The sequence below is a fragment of the Bos indicus genome, chromosome 18 (assembly GCF_029378745.1).
Source record: "Bos indicus isolate NIAB-ARS_2022 breed Sahiwal x Tharparkar chromosome 18, NIAB-ARS_B.indTharparkar_mat_pri_1.0, whole genome shotgun sequence".
Classification (NCBI taxonomy): Eukaryota; Metazoa; Chordata; class Mammalia; order Artiodactyla; family Bovidae; genus Bos; species Bos indicus.
Window position 1 is genome coordinate 4,242,627 of NC_091777.1, and position 24,195 is coordinate 4,266,821.

A 24,195-nucleotide genomic window follows, 5' to 3' on the forward strand; every position below is an offset into this window, starting at 1 on the left:
TTGGTATAACACAGTTATAAGTCTTATCTGGCCTTTGAGAGATGGGGAGGGGTCTTTTGGGGATTGTTATCTCTATATTATTTAGTCAGATTAACTTTGCTTGCTGCTGTAATCTGTGTGGAGTTGCATATATTTGGGGGAAAGATTTACGTGAAGTTTCTCATTCAGGAACCAAATAGAATTCTCTGCACTTCTAGGCAATACGGTACCATTTTAATGGTTAGAAGTAATATAATTAAGGAGACTCTCTGAGAGTCTGGAAAATTAATGTCTAATTTAGGTCAGTGCTTTGGGTGAGGGATATTTTTGTCTCTTCATTAAAATTATATAGTTCTTGACAAAGGATCTCCATCAAATTTTCATATATATGGAATAATACCCAAGCCAAGCAACTAGAGGTCACACTGGGGTAAATTGCTATATCAGTTTAATAAATGATCTTTAAAAACAATTTAAAGATGCCATTGTACTACTCATCTATATTAACTACGACCAAAATTGATAGAATATGAGTGGGAGAGGAAAAAAAGTTAAAAACCAAATATAAGAAACAAGTAGTATACAAATGAATACGCTGGATCTTCGTGTTTCTTTTTTCTTGTTCATATACCACAGTAGTTTGAACGTGGGAACTGAAACTTCAATATCAATTATAATTTTTAAGAAGTACTGTGCTGTGACTTTTTAATGTAATACTCAAACTGTGGTAGATTTGCAGGCTTGACAAAAGGAAATAAATTAATCAGTGTCATATTAATAATTAATAGGCTCCCTAAAATCAAGGCCTAAAAATATAAGCTTGCCATTAATGTGTAGTTTATTCTGATGTATTTGACATCCTCTGGGGTGGTTGTATTCATGGCCTAATTTTCAGCATCTTAGAGAAGCTGCTTCAGTGCAGTGTTATTGTACAGAGCCCCATGAAGCTAGTTCATTTCTAAACACTTTACAGGCTTGCAAATTTAATAAACTACTAGGTGTAAATCTATCTAGACCACCTCGAATGAGTTTAAAAATTAATGTTTAAATCTGTGTACAATCTTACTATTATGACATCACATGACTTAGTGCCCATAGCTAATAATAAGGATCCTTGACAAAATATGAATGTTAATATAGTAAAATTGTTACACTTCAGATAATAAAGTAGGACTTTACACACTAAATCCCCCATTCCCATCTTTCTAGTTTCTTTTAAAATATTAATTTTTGCTAGTTTCAGCAAGAAAAGTGCATTTTGCATTTGAAAGTGGACTCTTTAAATGGTCTGGGTGTGTGGTCCATTTGCTTCTCTCATAGAGAAGACTTTCACAGGCACAGTGTTCGATAATTAAATCAGTTGTCAGGATGCATCATAATGACTCTGAAGAGAATCGAGGACCTACTGGTGGGTTAATATCACATTATACTAAATCATTCTATTATATGAGGATGGCTCAGTTTTTCTTTACTACTGGAGATATAAATTATTACTCTTACATATTTTCAAAACTCAAAGTTTTCAATGTCTTTTACAATGGAATAAAAATACAGTGTCCATTGTATTGAGGAAGAATGGAATTGTGCAGATGTTTGAATTATCAGGCTAAATTTTTAATGTGATGTAGAGCTTTGCAAATCATTATTTGGAATGGTTCAAAAATATTATGTCAGTTTATGTCATTTTTGAAATATTAAAGATATTATATTAGTCTAAATCATAAAACATATTAGCAGCCCTACAAAATCGCTTGTGACACAGTGTCGCCAGTCTTTGTCATCTTTATACATGACAGAGCAAAAATTATTTGATCAAGAATCTAACAATTTGGTTGTATTTTCCTGCTGCTGCTGCTAAGTCGCTTCAGTCGTGTCCGACTCTGTGCGACCTCATAGACTGCAGCCCACCAGGCTCCCCCGTCCCTGGGATTCTCCAGGCAAGAACACTGGAGTGGGTTGCCATTTCCTTCTCCAGTGCGTGAAAGTGAAAAGTGAAAGTGAAGTCGCTCAGTAGTGTCCAACTCTTCGCGACCCCATGGACTGCAGCCTACCAGGCTCCTCCGTCCATGGGAGTTTCCAGGCAAGAGTACTACAAATTCTTGACTATCAAATTTGAGATTTTTGCTATGAGTTTTATATTTCTGCTATTGTTTTTGCGTTAAGGTGAAAATCAGGCTTGAAAACAAGCTTCTTGCTCCCGTGGGCAGGGCCTGGCAGATGCTGGTTCTGCGTGTTTCCGTTACTGAGCTTTCTGGTTCTTGTGACCCTGACAGAGAGGCTGCCCTCTTGATTCCCCTCACCCAGGAGAAGCCATTTTTAAAGTTCTTTCTTTCTCTAATGGAATATTCCTGTCTTTCACATTAGAACCTCATCGCTCCCTGAAAGTCCTGCTTCCACCTAACATGATTGACAGCCATAACCTCCATATTTTCTTCTTGGCAAGAGCTATCTGGTGTCATGGACCTTTAATTCTGGTTAGTGGATATAGTTAGTGAGTATAGGAATGTCTGGCACAGTTTTGAAGCACTGAAAGTTATTTGGAACAGGCAAAACCCTTTAGTCTGTCCTTGAGTAATGGCCTTTGTATAACTGCCTTTTGCTCTTTTGCAAATAACCTACCTATACAGCTTTTTCTGCTTTACACATCCTATTCCATGGATGCTTGTTATAATCTTATGGGAGAGTGACAGCAGCTAAAGTGTCATAATATTTCTGTAGTGGTTTTAAGACTGGTCCCTGAAGATTATATACGAGGAACCGAGAGATACCTTTTTCTTCCTCCTGTATTTTGTATGTCTGTGTGTTTTGGGTCTGAGAGAGAGATAGAAGGAGAGAGAAGGAAGAGGAGGAGGAAGGGAAGAAGGGGAGAGGGAAGAAGGTTCTTATAAAGGTGGGATTCCACCTTCTCCTGCCACCTGCAGTTGCAAACCTTTCCATTTATTCTTCTATTCTTCCAGCTGGAGTTGTCAGTGGTTTCCACCCAGAGACCACAGTGATCACCCTTACTGTCCAACAGGTTGGGTTTGTTGCGTATTGCAACAGGGAGGAGCCTCACCCAGGGAACCATGGGGAGTCCCATCACAAAGGTGTTAAGGACAACTTGTCATAGAATTTTGGATTATGTTAGCTAATTTGGAGGGAGATTTCAAGGAAATTTGGCGGGGATTAAATGCTGCCAGGAGGTGAGGGAATTTGTGTGGTTAAATATCTTTGTAAATTTTATTTTGAAGAATGGAGGCATGAAGTAAAGCTAAATTTGTAATTGATTTCAAAAGTCAGTTGTCATTCATGCTGTCCGGGAGAGGATTTGATATTTTTTGTAGTTTGCACAGTAACCTTGCTTTTGTCTGTGCTTAAACCAGATTGTAGAGGAGTTTTGAAGGAATTTTGGGTCCCATTTCACTGTAGTAACAGAGCGACCTTGTCTGGTCTTGATGTTCTGTGAGCTTGTTGATGCTCAGCGGGAGAACCCTACTGCCGAGCTCTGGGTGCTCTCCAGCGTCTCCCACCATCAGGGCCCCCCTGAGAGTACCAGCCACTAGTCCCAGGCTCTTGGGGGCTGCTTTTCTCTTTCTCAAAGTTAATTGTTTAACATGAGCCAAACAGCAAGGTCACCACCCATCCTGCAGGCCAAGAAGAATGTGGGTTTTGGCGTCAGCTCACCAGTTGGATGCTTCCTTGGGTGATTTGTTTATCCTCTTGTGCTTCATGGTCTCCATGTTTGAAACGAGAATAACAGTAGTAATGTTGAAGATTAAATGACATGATGCATATAAAGCACACAGCACCTGGTGTGAATAATAGGCACTAGATTATTGTTTTTATTATTATTACACCAACACGTATTCCTTCCCCTAATCAAAAGTTGTGAGTGTTGGGAGCAGCGCACTAGAATTAGCATTTAATTACCTGATTCGGTGAATTGGAAAAAAATACATATTCTGCAATTCCACCTTTTCCTTCCTCTCTCACTGTGTTGTGGCCTTGGAAAAGGGCTCACTTCTCTTCAGATATTAAAGTTGTAGACTTAAAAGAAAATAGTATCCAACTTACAAATTATCCTTTTTATCATGTGGAATTAAGTGAAACAGATTGCACAGGTCATTCATTATTTAACTTGAGTAATACATCCCATCGATGGGTCATAAAAGTTTCCTCATCGTAAGCAAGTGATGTCTGTTGCAAATGAGGTTCAAGAATAGTTTTCTGAAGGTTCCCTCACAAATACAGCACAACTCCAGAACCCACACGCTGAGCAGATGGGTGCATGTAACTGTGTCAAATTGAGAGCGGCCGTCCTGGCAGACTTGTGTTCTTAATCTAAGTTAGCTTCTGTGTTGACAGAAGATGTCCTGAGCCTTTGACTTTACTCTGCTGGCCCTACCCAGAAGCCCCTTGGAGCAAAGTTGCTTGGAGTGTGCCCCCCTGGAACATAGTGGTCCAGCGAAATACTTGTTCCTGAGATAAGTACAGAAATTGGGAGGAAAAGCTCCTAGAAGCTGTTACAGCAAGAAGGCATCACTGCAACATTTAAGCATATGGTCAGTGGGCTTGTGTTTTAGATGCCTTCTTTCTTTAATGTTTTTGTCATTTATTTTTACTGAATTTTATGAAAGTTATCAGTCTGCAGTAGGTCAGAAGAGAAAATGTCCCCCACCAGAGGTAGCTTGATAAGCACCTCCCAGGCCAGTGGAAAGCTAAGATGAGAAAACAGAAGCCGTGTACGCAGGCACATCCGAGCTTTGAGAAAGAGAGGGTGGGAAACCCACGGCAGGGTGAGGAGGGTGGGAAGTTTTTATCTGTGTGACGTAAAGCTCAGTACAAGGATTTTCACTCTAAATGTATCCTCTGAAAGGAAGCACAGGATGACAAATTTGGGACATTTGATTTATTTTAGTCCAATCTCATACCGTCAGAGATTATATAACTCTATTCAGCCTTCTATTTCAGAGTCCACTCTTAGAAAATATGTCCAAAATTATCTAGCCTATATCCTTCATTTTTCAGTTTTTAGGTTTTTCTCATTATCTTTCGCAAACCAAATCAAAGTTGGGTCTTTGGAAATCTTTTTTTGGTTCATGGGTATAATGTGAAAGTAAGCTTTGGTGCCCAGGGTGGAGTTTGTGTTATGCTAAATGAGTCCAGGGCAAAGAGCTTCATCATCTAAAGCAGCTTCCATGCATTTTCTGTCTGAAAGCTTGTGGTCGGAAATAGCCGGGGAAATAAAGAAATTGCACAAAGTATCAGGAAAGAGGCCCATGAATTTTAGGTTTAATAGAGTACTTATATTTTTATTTAGTAATTTGATCTGCAAAATCATACAGAGCTGAATATTTGGTGGATTTGGTAGATATAAACCTTACTGATTTACCTACAACAGAGAGACTTAGATTTCACCAGTTTGCTGAGTATTCAAAACAGAACCCTATAGACTTAATTCCCTTTAAGAGGAAAAGGCTCCACAGCCTCCTTGATTCGTGACACAGGGACCACCTTAGGAGGGTCTAGAGACTGTTTTTATAGGTGATAAGGAAACCTTGATTTTTTACTGTAGCAATTTTTATTATGTATATAAACTTGGAAAATACAGAAAAATTATAGCTAGGAATAAAAACAACTACTATTTTCTTGTATGTGAAAATTACTGTTTGTGTGCATTTCCTTTCAGCCCTTTCGCATATTTATAGACAATCAGGAATATAATTAGAATTGTACATATGGAGTTAATTCTCATTACTTGGAGTAGTTACGTCCTATGAAGTTGTTGCGGACATGGAATTAATAAATACTAAACCATTGTTTCCAGGGGAAATACAGGGTTAGGTTCTTGCATGCCTCTAGTGACAACATTTTTGTACACCAATCAACACAACCTCCTATGTATGATTGTGTTTGAAGACACCTTCTTTAATATTTATTGTTAATCACCAGCATTGAACTCATGGCCAACATTAACTCATGCCTGAAAGGAGCTTACCTATCACATGTATTTTTCTCTGTAAGGCAAATCATTGCCTTCTTGCACTTTGGAACACTAGACAACACTTAGTCACTGTGTGAGGGGGCCTTTTAAACAGCAAACTCACTAACAGAAAGCACAAAAATGTGAAGACAGATTTACATAGGAGAGCTGAAGCAAGAAGCTTTGCCTTGCGTGACCTCAGCCGTAAGCTTGCATGTCAGTTGACTTGAATTTTTCTCTGCTCTGTGTATTTCTGTGACTGACCCCAAAAGTGCCCTGAGTAATGATTTGGAGGCTACTGATATATTATGGCAAGTAGTTGAATTTGCAAATACAAAATCTGTAAATTATGACCAGCTTTATGAATATGGTTTTATACACTGCTTTATTTTTTAACTCTCCATTATACCACTACACTTTCAGCATTCATTATAATCTCTTCAAATATTTCTATAATAATTGACAATATACTTTGCTAAATATTCTAGACTCATAAAAGATGACTACACCAAAGTGTAAAAGAGCAGATAAATCATTTTATTAGGTATAACCTAGAATTTTGGAAAGTATCTGTGCTCTTCCCAAGCCACTCCTTCTAAAAGGTAAATTACATAATGAAAGCTGAAAATTAGCCCATGCCAAATAATTTAAAGATTTTCACCATTCAGGATTGTCCAAACTTGAATTAGAATTTTGTTCTCTCTACTGATGCCCCAAGACATGAAGATAATCATGCACTATTTCCATGTATTTCAATATTCCAATTATTTCAATAATCTCAAAAATGCAAACACCCCCTTATGGGAGAAAGTGAAGAGGAACTAAAGAGACTCTTGGTGAAAGTGAAAGAGGAGAGTGAAAAAGCTGGCTTAAAACTCAGCATTCAAAAAACCAAGATCATGGAATCTGGTCCTGTCACTTCATGGCAAATAGATGGGGAAACAATGGAAACAGTGACAGACTTTATTTCCTTGAGCTCCAAAATCACTGCAGATGGTGACTGCAGCCTTGAAAATAAAAGATGCTTGCTCCTTGGAAGAAAAGCTATGGCAAACCTAGACAACATATTAAAAAGCAGAGACGTTATTTTGCCAACCAAGGTTCATCTAGTCAAACCTATGGTTTTTCCAGTGGTCATATATGGATGTGGACCATAAGGAAAGCTGAGCGCTGAAGAATTGATGCTTTTGAATTGTGGTTTTGGAGAAGACTCTTGAGAGTCCCTTGGACTGCAAGGAGATCCAACCAGTCGATCCTTAAGGAAATAAATCCTGAATATTCATTGGAAGGACTGATGCTGAAGCTGAAGCTCCAATACTTTGACCACCTGATGCAAAGAGTCGACTCGTTAAAAAAGACTCTGATGCTGGGAAAGATTGAAGGCAGGAGAAGGGATGACAGAGGATGAGATGATTGACTGGCATCGCTGACTCAATGGACATGAGTTTGAGCAAGCTCCAGGAGATGGTGAAGGCCAGGGAAGCCTGGCGTGCTATAGTCGCAAAGAGTCGGATACAACTGAGCGACTAACAACAGCAATGTAGAGGGTGCTGATTGCCCACCAGTCTCCCTTCCCTGTCTTGCTTCTTGTTTTCTTTTGTTAAGAGTTGTTAGATTACTGTACTTGATTGAGTGGTGTGTACATTGCCATTTCTAACCAACTGCTTACAGTGTTCACTGTTAATAGATATCTCTTTTAACTGATTCTGTCTCCCCCAGGTGTTGGATTAAATGATGGACAGTGGCATTCCGTCTCCTTATCTGCCAAAAGGAATTACCTGAGTGTGGTGGTTGATGGCCAAGTGGCTTCTGCATCCCCCTCCCAGGGCCCTGAGCAGATTTATTCAGGGGGCATCTTTTATTTTGGAGGTAAGAGAAGCAGTCACTCCATATGGGCAGTTGAGTCATGTTCACAGTTACTACCCCTGTGTCTTGAAGTCAGCATGTTTTAACCAATGTCAATATTATGGAATCATTTTTCACTTTCTTTGAAGATGGAAATGTTGAGTGGATCATGATGATAAATCATGACATAAAATGTATTTCTTTGAGGTGGACTGACTTATGCTTATGATTTCTGTAATGAGATTGCTTGCAAGTAGACCATGCTCTTCTGTTCTTACTTTAAAATTTTGTTATGTTTTCCTAAAGTTGAATAGGCCTTACATGTGTACCTTTCTCAGATTTTATGGGCTCATTTCATTGCGGTGTTTTCCTGTTTATGCCTCTTAGCTTTTCCAGAGCATCCTTATTGCTTTTCTACTGCTCAATGCAGACAATATTATGCCAATGGACAAATAATCTAACTTAATTAGCCACAGAAGCCTCTTCTCATTGCTAAATAATAATTCACTGATACATTTGGTAGAATTAGGGCACCAGCCTTCAACCCCAGGACGTCTCTCAAAAAGAACAAAAAGTGTTTACTTGCCTAGTGGATGTTTGATTAAACTAAAAGCTTCAAAAAGCAACCTATGGAAGTGGAAATGAATGTCTATCACTGGAAAATTAAAATAAGACAATATTTGACGTTAATTAGAAAGGCAGAGCTTCCCCGATTGCTCAGCTGGTAAAGAATCTGTCTGCAAGGCAGGCTCTCAGGAGATGCAGGTTCCATTCCAGGGCCAGGAAGATCCCCTGGGGGGAGGAAATGGCAACCTACTCCAGTATTCTTGCCTAAAAAATCCCATGGACAGAGGATCCAATCCCATGGACTTGTGGGCTACAATCCAAAGGGTCCCAAGGAGTCGGACACAGCCGAGCACAGAGCAGCACACACAGAATCGCACAGTTGTAGAAATCATAATCATAACTTACAGTGTTTCTTCTTTTTGCTATTTTGAATTGTAATCATGACTTCTGTCTGGAATCACCTTTGAATTTGGTTGAAAGCCCAGGCTTCATTATTCATCAATAATATGCAAATTCCTTTCCAAGAATTGACAGTAAGTACACAGACCGTGAATCATGCATCTTATATTAAGAGCGAACAAACAAACCAAAAAAAAAAAAAAACCTTCATAATCCTTTGCTATAAAAGGCAGCATAATGCCAAAAATATTGAAAGATAGAATTGCTTCCTTTATGAAGATTTGTTCATTTATAAGTTCATTTTATAAATTAAGTTGTTTATAAAACATCATGGAATATATGATTGAGTTTATGGCAACCTATAGCAACATGGTCCTTTAATAGATGGTAAGCTCAAAATTCTCCAAGCCAGGCTTTAGCAATATGTGAACCGTGAACTTCCTGATGTTCAAGCTGGTTTTAGAAAAGGCAGAGGAACCAGAGATCAAATTGCCAACATCCAGTGGATCATGGAAAAAGCAAGAGAGTTCCAGAAAAACATCTATTTCTGCTTTATTGACTATGCCAAGACCTTTGACTGTGTGGATCACAATAAACTGTGGAAAATTCTTCAAGAGATGGGAATACCAGACCACCTGACCTGCCTCTTGAGAAATTTGTATGCAGGTCAGGAAGCAACAGTTAGAACTGGACATGGAACAACAGACTGGTTCCAAATAGGAAAAGGAGTTCATCAAGGCTGTATATTGTCACCCTGTTTATTTAATTATATGCAGAGTACATCATGAGAAACCCTGGACTGGAAGAAACACAAGCTGGAATCAAGATTGCTGGGAGAAATATCACTAACCTCAGATATGCAAATGACAGCAACTTTATGGCAGAAAGTGAAGAGGAACTCAAAAGCCTCTTGATGAAAGTGAAAGTGGAGAGTGAAAAAGTTGGCTTACAGCTCAACATTCAGAAAATTAAGATCATGGCATCCGGTCCCACCACTTCATGGGAAATAGATGGGGAAACAGTGGAAACAGTGTCAGACTTTATTTTTCTGGGCTCCAAAATCACTGCAGATGGTGACTGCCGCCATGAAATTAAAAGACGCTTTCTCCTTGGAAGGAAAGTTATGACCAACCTAGATAGCATATTCAAAAGCAGAGACACTACTTTGCCAACAAAGGTCCCTCTAGTCAAGGCTATGGTTTTTCCTGTGGTCATGTATGGATGTGAGAGTTGGACTGTGAAGAAGGCTGAATGCTGAAGAATTGATGCTTTTGAACTGTGTGGTGTTGGAGAAGGCTCTTGAGAGTCCCTTGGACTGCAAGGAGATCCAACCAGTCCATTTTGAAGGAGATCAGCCCTGGGATTTCTTTGGAAGGAATGATGCTAAAGCTGAAACTGCAGTACTTGGGCCACCTCATGTGAAGAGTTGACTCACTGGAAAAGACTCTGATGCTGGGAGGGATTGGGGGCAGGAGGAGAAGGGGACGACAGAGGATGAGATGGCTGGATGGCATCACTGACTCGATGGACGTGAGTCTGAGTGAACTCCGGGAGTTGGTGATGGACAGGGAGGCCTGGCGTGCTGCGATTCATGGGGTTGCAAAGAGTCGGACACGACTGAGCAACTGATCCGATCTGATCTGAAGATATACAAACAGTTCCTGAGTTAGAATTTTTCAGCTTTACAGTGGTGTGAAGAAATACACATTCAGTAGAAACCGTACTTTGAATTTTTTTCTTTTCTCAGACTCGTGACATGTAGGGTAATGTTAATATTCTCTCACGATGCTGGGCAGTGGCAGTGAGCCACAGCTCCCAGTCTTGCACACAATCACGAGGGTAAACAGCAGATACTCTTAAACCGTTCAGTTCCCACTCAACCAATCTGTTTTCGCTTTCAGTACAGTATTCAATAAATTGTGGAGAATATTTAACACTTTATTATAAAGTAGATTTTGCCCAACTGTTGACTAACGTAAGTGTCCTGAGCACGTTTAAGGGTGGCTAAGCTAAGCTATGATGTTTGGTAGGTCGGGTACATTAAACATAGTTTTGACTTAGGATATTTTCAATTTACAATGGGTTTATCAAGATGCAGCCGCACTGTAAGGCAAGGAAGATCTGTATAGAACAACTTTAATCAAGAGAAGATTGAGAAACACCAAAAGAGATAAGAAAAAAACCCAAGCATTTTGTTAAATGATGAAAAAAAGATGATAAAAATAATAGAACTTTAAGTCATGAAAATAGAATCATCATTCTTAAATTATTTTACACCCTTCACGTTCAGATTTAATGATGCCTACCTTTTTTTTTGTAGAAAATTTTGACTGTTATTCACACTATCATACTTTATAACAAAATATATCACATGTACACTCTAATTTTGCTTGCTTTTATTATGATACATATGATGCACACCATTTTAATTACCTGAACTTATGATGTTTGTATGTTTTAGATTTACCAGAGAGTTGCAAAGTTACACAGGGAGTTGCCATATACCTCTTACCCTGTTACCTCGTCTTGTTCACATCTTACATCATATACACAATTTAAAGAATACGAATTATTATTTTTAAAAAATACGCATCTGAACATGCATTTCCAAGCTAAGAAAGATAACATTACCAGCATCCATTTGTCCTTCCATCATCACATCTCTTCATGTTCCCCATTGAATGGGGCTTTTATTCCTCCCTTCATGTATTAAGCTGTTCCTAAGTCCCTAAACAATACGCTGTGGAAACTTCCATAATAAAACTTCAACTTTAGGGCTTTTATTTAGATGACCAGTCTTAAGTTTACTTAGGCAATATCTCTGTTTGTTCAATCGTCTTCTCAATTGGCGTCCTTAAGTACTAGAGTATGTTTGATTCTGGCATGAGATTCTGACTTCCGTGGTGGCTCAGACAGTAAAGCGTCTGTCTACAATGGGGGAGACCTGGGTTCGATTCCTGGGTCAGGAAGATTCCCTGGGGAAGGAAATGGCAACCCACTCCAGTATTCTTGCCTAGAAAATCCCATGGTGGACAGAGGAGCCTGCACCAGGGGTCCTCTGTCCACGGGGTCGCAAAGAGTCAGAGGCGACTGAGCGAGATTCTACTCATCAGTAAATATACACCCTGTGAACCCCAGGGCACCCTAATATTTCCAGGACTGGGAGCATGGGTCCAGAGAAAAGCAGGGGCCTCCTGCTGCCATGGTTCTGCCTCCTCCTCCGGGCCTCGTTCTTCCAGGACCTGGGGGAGGAGGGGTGCCTCCTCCTGGAAACCCAAGTAGGTCTTTGGGGTGAGAATTCTGGATTCTGGGAGTGGCCTGGAGGGGAGAAGTTCCACGTGGGCCCATCACCTGACCTTGTGAGGCCTCCCAGAGCTATGGGCAGAATCATGGCTGGAGGAAGGCTAGAACAGGGGCCCCTAAAGGGCAGACTGGTGCAGGGACCCTCACTGCCTGAGTGGTACTGGCGGTGGGGTGACCAGCTCTCCCTGGTTTTAACACTGAACACCTGCAGTCCTGGAAATAGCCTCTCCACTTCCCTCCCGAGAGCTAACTTGACAGTTGGCTACCTTAGGAAACCTCTCCTGTGCAGACGAAAGTCCCCTTTATTCCTGGGGTCTGTTTTATCTAGATGGAAAGCTTTTCTTAGGTAACCAGTTTGTCTTCAAGTAAATAAATATCCCATGTTCTGAGACACTTCCAATCCATTCTTCTTTGTTTCTCTCCAAATTCAACTGCAAATTCCTCGTTATCAGCAGTCAGTCTAGCCTGTCACCTGACTTCATTGCCACTGTGCAAAGGGCAGTCTGTCCCACCAGCCTTGGTTGGATCTGTTTTCTGTGTCAGGCTTGGAGGTGACAATTGGGAGAGCGGGCTGCTTGGGGCTCACAGCGCTCTGCATATACCATGCCAAATACCACGCTCTGCCGCCACTGTTTACTTTTTCTCCTTCCTCAAAGGTATGCTTTCCAAAAAATTACTGAGGTCAGCTTTTATCTTTTATTTATAAACCATAAATTTTAAATCCGGGTCCTCCGGATTTAAATGGAGGAAAGTCTAACTTCTAGGAATTCCCCTACGCCGGTCTTTGTGTGATGGAATAACACTGTGAAGCACAAGCTAGAAACACTAGACTGTGTGCAGAATCCTCACACTCCCGCTTGTATAAATCAGACACTGTCCGTCTAGGGAAGGGGCTACACCACCATGAAGTCATACCGGCATCTTCTGGCACACGCAGTGATGATGTATCTGCCATCCTCAGAGGGGCTTAACATGCTACCCGCTTCTGGTAATGCAGCCATCCATTAATTCAGCATAAAGAATTCCCCAGAAATCTTCATATTTTAGAACTTCCATCTCAAACCAGTTCAGTCCTGAGCCTGTCTCTGCCGTTGCATTGTATTAACCTGTAGATGTCTGTTATCACAGGCTAATGAGGCTAACCTGGGGTGAACCCTTCTTTGTTCTTGAGAATCTCTTGCTTATTAAACAGTGTAGCCAGGAATGTGAAGGGCCTTGCAATATGACCGCTGTGCACTCTGTAACATTCCATGACCTCTCCTTGTGATGATGAGTTTGCTTAGTTTCGTCCCCTAGAGGCATATCGCACCATTTATTTTATTCTGAAATAGTTTGAAATGTGTCAGGAAACACCACCTGGAGAAAAGGAGATTAGCAGAGCTGTTTATATTCCTGGCATATTGTAGTTGCCCCCAAATATTATTGAACTATTATCCTCTTGGTTTTTATGTTAACATTCTTAATTGGTTAATAACTCATCTAGAAAGCACATCCAGATTATGGTAACCATATCCTGTACCATAGGAGGATTTTAAGCACTGAAATCGAGTATAGAATCACGTACAATATAAATGCTCATGAAGGTTTCATCACCTTTTCTTGCTATACTAAATTTTAAATTTCAGCATCTCCATTACTTAAAGTATAATATTTCACCATGCCTGATAACAGTTTAAATATGAATCCCGGCCTTTCCTTTGCCAGGTTAAATGTATTTTGTTAGGAAAACAAAGCATTAAGGAGAAATATCTGCAGTCAAAATATTTAATTATAATGGAAACTCCCAGGTAGAAAACGAGCATGGATTGTACAGGAATTAGCAAGTTGCTGATTCATTTCTTATTCTTTGAAATTGTAACAGTGGTTGACAACCATAACGGCAAAGAAAGATTAATGAAAAATACATAAGTATAATATATGTGTTCATACTCCATAAAATTGTTTATTTCACTTGGATAGAGAAATAGTTAGAACATCATTAAACTCCAGACAATAATAGTTAATATTATAGTTCTTTATTATTAAAATAATTAGAAACAGGTCTTAGATAAATGTTAGGAAGAACTCAGTGTAAGTGGAGCATTTTTTTATGCGGCAGAGAATAAATAAAGTCAAACAGTGAAATGTTTTTGACATTAAGCCATTATGATTTATTAAAATGCAAGTATATGTGGCTCTTACATGCAAATGAAAAGTATTTAATTAAATAAATAGTTGTAATTTTATTCCAAGTCATTGTAGCTCCTTTTCCAAATAGCCTTCAACAGAAAGGTATTTCACCATTACTAATTTATCTTTTCTTATCTACAGTGCACATTTTCATCCTTTAAGCTCCTTTTTTTTTGCATCCCCAAAGACTTAAGTCCTTGGGTTTAAGTTATACATAATTTAACACTGCTGGCTGACATGTGAGGATCCTGGAGCTGATTTGTGTATTTCTAAAACTGAGATCAAGTCGGTATACTTGCACATAATTATTGAAACAGTAGTCATTTCCTGTGAATCCTGTGGTATCATAATAAAGAGAAATGCATTGTGTGAATTGTACTTTGTAATTTAGATCAAATGAATAATGACTGCAATGGGCTTCCCTCTCTGTTTTAATTTAATAATCAAATGCCTATTTATTTATTTATTTATTTATTTTTTTATTTTCTCCACTTCAGGATTATTTTATTTTTACAAGGAAAGAGTGTACTATATGTAGAGAGACAGAAAATATTAAGACTAGAAGAGACTTCCAAAATATTTCAGTCTGTTTTTTAGATAAAGGTTGGTCTGTCTCCTCCTGCTGCCCCACCCCCACCTCAATTACAATCTGATTATTCCTTTTTAAATAAGTCAAGTAATATTGTATTACACATGTATGTGTACACATGCATACACATGTATGCCTGTGGCGGATTCATTTTGATATTTGGCAAAACTAATACAATTATGTAAAGTTTAAAAATAAAATAAAATTAAAAAAAAAGTCACTAGCCTACAGGTTTAGCTTCAAGTAGTCATGAAAATATTACTTCACTTATTCAAATGCCTATTTAAAAAAAAAAACAACTTATTTTAGTGAAGATACTGAGTCCTGATTCACCATGATGTATCCTGACCAACTTTGGTTTTGTTTTTATCAGGTTGTCCTGACAGCAGCTTTGGATCCAAATGTAAAAGTCCACTCGGTGGGTTCCAGGGATGCATGAGACTCATCTCCATCCGTCACGAGGTGGTAGATCTGATTTCACTTCAGCCGGGGGCCCTTGGGAACTTCAGCGACCTTCAGATAGACTCCTGTGGAATCACAGACAGGTAGGGGCAGTCTCCCTTCTTTATGTTGACTTGTCTATTTTCAGACTTCGGGCAGCATGTTGAAATTAGTAGATAAACATTTTCTCTTTTTCTCACCATCATCTGTTCCGCAGGAAATAGATAATTTTTACGTTAGAAATAAAATATGCTTTTAGTTTTATGCTTATTTCCAGTGATAAAATTTGGGTAGAAGATATGACCATATTATTTATATGTACAAATAGCTACCAGTCCCCAAAAGATGATGGTGATGCTGCTGTAATTTTAAGGACATATAAATGTATAAAAAATATGATTAAACCTAATCACTTAGGATACCCTAACAGTAATAGAGACCATCAGGGGCCAGTAAACCAGAGACCTATGTGGTTAGTTGTCAGACTGGCTTTTGCTTCCCTGACAGCTGAATAATATTACAGAGACTACTGCTGCTGCTAAATCACTTCAGTCGTGTCCAACTCTGTGCGACCCCATAGATGGCAGCCCATCAGGCTCCCCCATCCCTGGGATTCTCCAAGCAAGAACACTGGAGTGGGTTGCCATTTCCTTCTCCAATGCATGAAAGTGAAAAGTGAAAGTGAAGTCGCTCAGTTGTGTCTGACTCTTAGCGACCCCATGGACTGCAGCCCACCAGGCTGCTCCATCCATGGGATTTTCCAGGCAAGAGTACTGGAGTGGGGTGCCATTGCCTTCTCCGATTACAGAGACACAGGAACTTAATTGGTTGCTGTGGTCCTAATGTGTACCTTTAAGAATACATTACCATCTTCTCTGCAGGGAAAATGAAGAGGAAACTCCCCTGTGGAAAAGTTTTGGAGCCATCGTATTGATGATGGTATAAGGATGATCCACTAGTTTCAATAGGCATTCCAGTGTAGGGCATGAAGGGCATGACAGGGCAAGACTTGGGGGTTCATTGTAGACGACATTACTTTTAATATAGTAGTTGATAGTTAATAGTTTAAAAGTGTTTTTAGGCATGGGCAACTGTAGCAAAATAATCTTGCCACTCATGAAGGCATTTATTTTTAATTATTGAGCTCAATGAAATATCATGGCAATTCCAGATTAAAAAAAATAAGCAATGTGACAAACTTAACCCAGCATGTAGTCATGTTCAGTATATATTTTGAGAAAATACATTAATTCTGAGTTCTAAAAATAATTTTCTATTTGTATGAAACATTTTGTCAACATAAACACACATCTGTTACATCTGAAGACCATTTACTGTATCACTGTCTGTTGATGCTATTTTGAACACTGGTAGATACTATGTCTGGAGAGGGCAATGGCAACCCACTCTGGTACTCTTGCCTGGAAAATCCCATGGATGGAGGAGAGAGTTGGACACGACTGAGTGACTCACTTTCACTTTTCACTTTCATGCATTGGAGAAGGAAATGGCAACCCACTCCAGTGTTCTTGCCTGGAGAATCCCAGGGATGGGGGAGCCTGGTGGGCTGCCATCTATGGGGTCACACAGAGTCGGACATGACTGAAGCGACTTAGCAGCAGCAGATACTATGTCATATGTAGAAAAAAATCATTATGATCTAACTTAATAATGTATTAGGACATCATTTCCTCTCTATGAATATGTACTTATTTAACTCAATTTGTAGATAAAATGGTTCTTTCTATAATGAAAGATAATATGTAAGGGAGAATTGAGATGATAAACCTCAATTGGGTTGATGTGGGGAATAACAGTGACCATCTCCATAGTTACAGCCACACCAGCTTGGGATCATCAGTCCTGATTTGGAGGAAGGTCTGTAGCAAGGCACCCTGGGTCGGCTCTCACAGAAGCAGGGAGCTCACCCTCAGTGGGTAATAGCCTCCAGGGACCGGCGGGAAGGTTCAGTCATCCACACTAGCAGTGATGGTCATGTTAAAATTGGGAAGATCCTGTTAGCAAAACGTGAAGTTCCCAATCTTAGGTTTTACAAAAGGAGATGGCAGAAACTTCATCAAGAATATGTTCTTAACAGATTTTGTCATTTATTTTTTATTCTGGGGTGAGTGAGAGCATTTCAAGCCTTGGTCTCATTATAACTTTCCATTTAAATTCTAAAAAGCATCAGTTATTTGATCAGGGTGATTTGAGCTGATACCAGAAGCTCTTTAACTTTTTTTGTCTGTGGCGCCTTATGCATTTCAGTGGTTTTTTTTCAGTGCTCTGAGTCAAAAGGGACAACTCATGCTTTCATTTAAACAGTTACTTGGTTCCAGGCAACTTTATAAGTGTTTATGTCCTAACAATTTAGAAACCTTTTGAAAAAGTTATTTATACATTTATTTTATATATATATATATATATATAATTAGAAAAAATTTAACTTTATTTTTAATGTAGTGTACAACCTTTCAAAACTTGGAGTCACATCAAACACTGCTGCCCTTACCTTTTTTCAACATGATTTCACATGGCATTACTTTGTGTCAACTACCGAAGGGCCAGCTTCTCAAAGATAAGACGTGATTAAAAGGAACCTATTACGATCTAATGTGGGAATTTAACTGCCTCAAGCTAGTCAGTGGCACAGTGCTTGACAGCTCTTGAGTCTGCCTTATTTCTCTTCAAAATGTAAAATGTCCTGGGAGCGCCTGTGGTGTTGATTCAGCACCCCAACGCACCCTGGCCCGCTGCTGGGACCCACTGTATGTCCTCAGCGTTCCTTGGTGTGCACACCAGGGAACAGGGCTGCCCCTCCACCCCACTTCCTTCTTTCCTTCCCCCTTCTTTATAGCCGCTTCCTTTAAATGTTCAGTGTGGGAAATCAGTATGATTAAATGTTGTTTTGTGTAAACTATTGATGTTTCCGGCAACATACTAAATCACTGTTGCATTGCTTAGGAAAAAGAGAGGGCTATGATATAATAGGACATGGTGAAAATTAACAGTCACAGCTACCTGAGAACTGGTTGAAGTCTGATGAACTTAGAGTTCTGTGATTAAGATCCCAGAAGGACAGATGGCGGAGAAGGCAATGGCACCCCACTCCAGTACTCTTGCCTGGAAAATCCCATGGACAGAAGAGCCTGGTAGGCTGCAGTCCATGGGGTTGCGAAGAGTCAGACATGACTGAGTGACTTCACTTTCACTTTTCACTTTCATGCATTGGAGAAGGAAATGACAACCACTCCAGTGTTCTTGCCTGGAGAATCCCAGGGACGGGGGAGCCTGGTGGGCTGCCATCTTTGGGGTCGCACAGAGTTGGACACGACTGAAGCGACTTAGCAGCAGCAGCAGCAACAACAGATGGAATGACCACTGTGTGTGCTCAGTTGTGCCTGACTCTTTGCGACCCCAGGCACTATTGCCTGCCAGGCTTCCCTGTCCAAGGGATTCTCCAGGCAAGAATACTGGAGCAGGTTGCCATTTCCTTCTCCAGGGGATCTTCCCGACCCAGGAATCAAACCCACGCCTCCTGCGGCTCCTGCATTGGCAGGTGGATTCTTTACCCCCATACCACATGAGAGGCGTGGGATGACCATGAGTAACACTCTATTTACTCTTTAGATTACTGTTTACATTCTTCTTTCACATGATCATGTGTAATTTATCAGTATTTTGTGACATTTCACGGTGAGTAGTAGTAACTGTATCTGCACCTCCTTTTAGGTGTTTGCCTAACTATTGTGAACATGGCGGTGAGTGCTCCCAGTCGTGGGACACCTTTCATTGCAACTGTGCAAACACTGGGTACAGGGGAGCAACGTGCCACAACTGTAAGCCAAACACACCTCCCTGTTCTTGCCTCTGTCCCGGCTCCCTTGTTCATTTCCTTTTCTTTGTTGTGTATATGTTTATATGTCCATGTGCGTACAACCCTGAACCTTAGCGTTCAGTTGATTTCCAGTTTATTTTTCATCCGCACTTCTTTTCATAAAGTAGGCAAGGTAGCTTATAGAAACACATAAGACAGAAAAGAGTAGGAGAGCCTGCAAGGAGAAAATACATGTAGAAAAAAAAGGTAGCTAAGGATAAACATAAACTATAGTGCCAAATAGGTAATCCCTAAATTCTCTTTGTCACGCAGTCATGTCCAACACTTTGCAACCCCGTGGACTGTAGTTGTCCAGGCTCCTCTACCCATGGGATTTCCCAGGCAAGAGCACTGGAGTGGGTTGCCATTCCCTTCTCCAGTGGATCTTCCCAACCCAGGGATCAAACCCGCTTTTCCTGTATGGGCAGGTGGATTTTTTACCACTGACCCACCTGGGAAGCCCTTAAATTCTCTTGCAACTCCATTAATAAAAATGGTGAGGATAAGGATGGTCGAAATCATATTAATCATAATAGTTAATTTCATTGAGTATTTTCTAAATGCCAGGTACTGCTCTAGTATTTTGTATGTCCCAGCTCAGTTACTTGTGATGACCGCCCTTGTAGGTGGGTATTGTTATTGCTACCGGGTACCTACCACCCGGTAGGTAGCAGAGAGAGATTAATCAGCTTGCCCAAAGTGCCTGAAATAGTTGAGGCACAGTGAGAATGTGGGCGTGTGTAATTATACTCCAGAGCCTGGTACCACAACCATCTTCTTTTCCTGTTTTAGAAGCTGTGTGTTCTTTTCTGGTGAAAATTTGTGTGTGTTGTTAAGACTCATGTCATTTTCTTGTCTACTTGTTCAGCACAAATGCCCATTTTTTTCCTTCTCATTTTTTTCATATTATTGCTGACTGTGAGCAGCTTAACTCCTAGTCCTCTGACACGCAGCCGTGACTTCAGGCAAGGGCCTTAGGTGGAGTCCTCAGTCTCCTGTCTCCTGTCTCGTCACTGTGAACTGCTTTGTACTCCTGCCGGAGCTGAGACTGGAGCTCCGGGCTCCCAGCCCCGGAGGCCCCACGAGGGACCCTCAGAAGTCCTGACTCAGAGCTGGAGAGGGCATGAGTCTAGGTGGGGAGCTCCTGGGCTCACCCTCACGCCTCCACAATCAACTGTGTGGACTGAATGCCTTGTAAGATCAGAAAGGACACCTGCTGTCGCTAAAGCCAGGCCAACTTTCCTACCCTGGATCACCAGTACCAGAATGACGGTGTATTTTAATTTTTCATACCCACCATCATCCCAATTACAGCAACTAATTCAAAACACAAAGCTAATTGAATGTGTTTTAACTAATTGTTTATTTTCAACTGTTAGCTGTGACTGAATCTAAATATAAGCACAAACATCTCTGAGCCAAAAAAAAATTAGATGATAAATAACTATTTTCATCAGTAGTCCACAACTTGATCCAATCGTTAAATTCATTTATTAGGTTCTTGAGCAAGTAGGAATCAAAATTTTTTGCCAAAAACTATTCTGAGAAATGGGGCCAAGATAACAAACCTGGCTATAATGAAGTCATCACCATCATTAGCTTGAGTAAAGGGCAGGTTAGCAATGGAGTCTTTTAAAAGATTTTACTAGAAAATAATATTTTAAACAGTCCTGTTAAAAAGTGAAGTAATACACATAAAGCAAAAGCACTCACACAGTTGTATGTCCTTTCTAATACCAGCCCTCATGGCAAAGTTATGTGTGTATCCCAACCTCCTTCAAGCAAGTTGTCAACACATGTATAAGCATACAGAAATATATAAATTAGCCCTTTCACATGCCCGTTTCACTGCATAAAATACAAATGTGCCTAGAAAACAATCCATCTTATATCTCCTCCTATGTAATCTACAATAGGAGCAAAATAGAAACAAGGAATTGTGGAGGAGTAGAGAAGTAAATTTGTATGTTTATCTGAAATCTCTGTAACGCTAAAAAAAATTAGTTACAGTATTTCATACTGTCTAAAACCTCATTAACATAGTTTTGAAAAATTTAGACTAGATCAAGGAAGGACATTCAGGGGATGGTTTATTTCTCATTCCACAAAATTAAAAGCTTGATGGAAATCACCATTATAATTGGCCAAGTCTTCAGTGAAATGAGTGTATCGTATAGAGTTGCTAATATCAAGGCTTGTACATGGCAAATATATAATTGTAAAATTAAAAATATCCAATGATGGATCAAAACACATTTAGGCCAATTGAGGGCATATCTTATATCAGCATTTCTTTTGCTTTGAATTTTAATTATCTTAAATTCTCATTACAGAGCATTAGAAAAAGTTTCTTTTGTAAATTACTTTTTAAATTATTCACAAGAAGCTTTGTAAATCATCTTGTTTTATGGGAAAAAAAGGATTTTATGTGAGAAAAGTGACTAGTTGCAGCATTATTTAAAGCTTTTCTGATGCTTAATTTTTGGATAACAGCAGCTTATTTAAGGAGATTACATTATTGTGCTTCAGATGTTAGGTTTTTACAAGGTGATACTAGAATTAGAAATTCCAAAGTGATTGTTGAAAGATCCATTTGGATGGATGTACAAAATTGAGGTCAAATTATACTTAAAAGAATCTTAGCATTTAAAACACCTACCTTCTATTTTGTTGTCTTACCTAATGTAAAAATAAACTAAAATTTCATTTTAAATGAATAATCTTGCATTCCTTTAGTAATAAAATGAAATGCCATAAAATACAATCCCATTCTTTCTTTTCTCTATCTAATCTTCTTTCATCCATATTTGTTTAAAAAATGAGTTTTGTCTTAAAGTGTGTATTACCTTTTCTCTTGGTCAGTAATGTGCATATTAAATTTCAAGACTTGGAATATTTTGTGTCCAAACTAAAATTTAAGAAATTAATTTTATACTGTTTCACTTATGATGACACTTGTACTTTTTTTTTTTTTAACAGCCATATACGAGCAGTCATGTGAAGCCTATAAGCATAAAGGAAATACTTCAGGGTTTTACTACATAGATGCAGATGGAAGTGGTCCCCTTGAACCATTTCTTCTATATTGCAATATGACTGGTGAGTTCATCAACTTTCATTTAACAGTTAAATTTGCATGAACACTTTAAACACAAAATTAGAATGAAACAATAAGTTGACGTAATTTGCAACTTGATTAAAATGTATATTGTTCAGTAAAAGAACTTAAAGTCAAACTTTAAAAAAATAGTTTAATGGTAGTGATTTAAAATGTCATTGTTTTCTATGCATGTGCTATCTGTGTAGAATATCTAATAATAAATGTATCTTATTAAGTCCCAATCCAAAAAGGATAGACTTTATTCCTCTGAGAAGATTGATACATACCTAGGATTTCCCTTGTGTGTAGAATCTAGAAAACAAATGAACAAACATAACAAAAGAGTAACAGGCTCCTAGATACAGAGAACAAGCAGGTGACTGTCCAGTGGGAGAGGAGTAGGGGGATGAAAAGAGAGAAAATTGTGACCAAGTGTGGTAATAAATGCTAATTATCTTGTTTATGGTGAGCATTTCACAATGTGTATTTATATGAAACCATCACATTATATACCTTAAATACACACAATTTTGCCAACCTAAATAAAGCTGAAAAATATTTTAAATAATAATAATGAAAGAAAAAAGATCGATGCATGTGAAAGCTTTGAAAATATTTTCTTAAATTTGGGTAAGAATGAATTTTATTCCTTACCTACATAAACTTATATAGGAATTAATAGTGTTGGAAAATGTGTTTGCTTCAATGCAGCATCCATTCATGATAAAAAGAAAATGAAAACTCAGTAAATTACCAGTAGAAGGAAATGTCCTTAATTTGTTAAAGAGGACCCATTAAAAAAACCTACAGTATATATCACAGTTTTTTGTGGAGTACTGAAAAATTTATCCCTGTTACCAACATTAATGCAACGATGCCTGCTATTATCACTCTGTTCACCATTGTTTTTGGAAGTCCTAGGTAGTGTAATAAAGCAAGAGAAAGAAATGAAAGACATACATACTAGAAAAAATGACTCTCATTATTTGTAGATGGCCAGGTTATGTATTGAGAGTTTTCTGAACAATATACAGAGTATTAAAATTCAGAATGATTGCTAGATACCTAGTTAAGGTAAAAGTTAATTTTATTTCTGTATATCAGCAATAAGTAATTAAAATGAAATTTTAGAAGATTCTATCTTTAGTAGCATCAAAAATCTCAAATACATGGTAATAAATCTAAAGAAAGTTGTGCATAGCTTTTACACAGAAAATTGTAAAATACTCTTGAGATAAATTAAGTCCTAAAAAACGGAGAAATATAAAATTTTCATTGACTAGAAAACTCAATATGGTGATATAAATGTCAATTCTTCCCAACTTGGTACTGATTGAGTGCAAACCTTAGTTAAAATTTCAACAGGGTGTTTGTTGGTTGGTATAATTGGACTTCCCTGGTACCTCAGATGATAAAGAATCCACATGCATGCAGAAGCCCTGGGTTTGATCCCTGGGTTGGAAAGATCCCCTGGAGTAGGAAATGGCAACCCACTCCATTCTTGCCTGGAGAATTCCATGGACAGAGGAGCCTGGCAGGCTACAGTCCATGGGATCAAATAGTTGGACACAACTAAATGACTAATACTTTCATAATTGTTTTGGTGAAACTTGACAAGCAGACTCTAAAACTTTACCAGCAAATTTGAAGGGGCCAGAAGAACTAAATCAATCTTAAAGAATAAAGTTGGAGGACTCAAGTCTACCAGCTATAATATAGACATTACGCTGATAAACTGAGTAAAACAGCATGTGATTGACACAAGGAAAACCAGACAGACAATGAAACGAGATAGAGAATCTGTAAACAGACTCATATATGGATAGTTGATTCATTGCAAAGGTAGCATTCGTGTACAGTGAAGGAAAGATGGTTTTTTCAGTGTGTGCTCAGTCAATTCAATTGTGTCCGACTCTTTGCAACCCCATGGACCCTATGGAGCCTGCCAAGCTCCTCTGTCCATA

The 24,195-nt window shown here is 39.0% G+C and overlaps 1 protein-coding gene across 3 annotated transcripts in view; it reads left to right on the top strand.

Annotated features, from left to right (window-relative positions):
• CNTNAP4 (contactin associated protein family member 4) overlaps positions 1–24,195 on the top strand; it is a 286,323-nt gene that overhangs the window by 179,555 nt on the left and 82,573 nt on the right. For all 3 annotated transcript variants that reach the window (XM_070770350.1, XM_070770351.1, XM_070770352.1), the window contains 4 exons: positions 7,661–7,810; positions 15,187–15,358; positions 18,987–19,093; positions 22,111–22,230. In XM_070770350.1, coding sequence (XP_070626451.1) covers positions 7,661–7,810; positions 15,187–15,358; positions 18,987–19,093; positions 22,111–22,230 — 549 coding nt within the window. The remainder of the gene's footprint in view (positions 1–7,660; positions 7,811–15,186; positions 15,359–18,986; positions 19,094–22,110; positions 22,231–24,195) is intronic.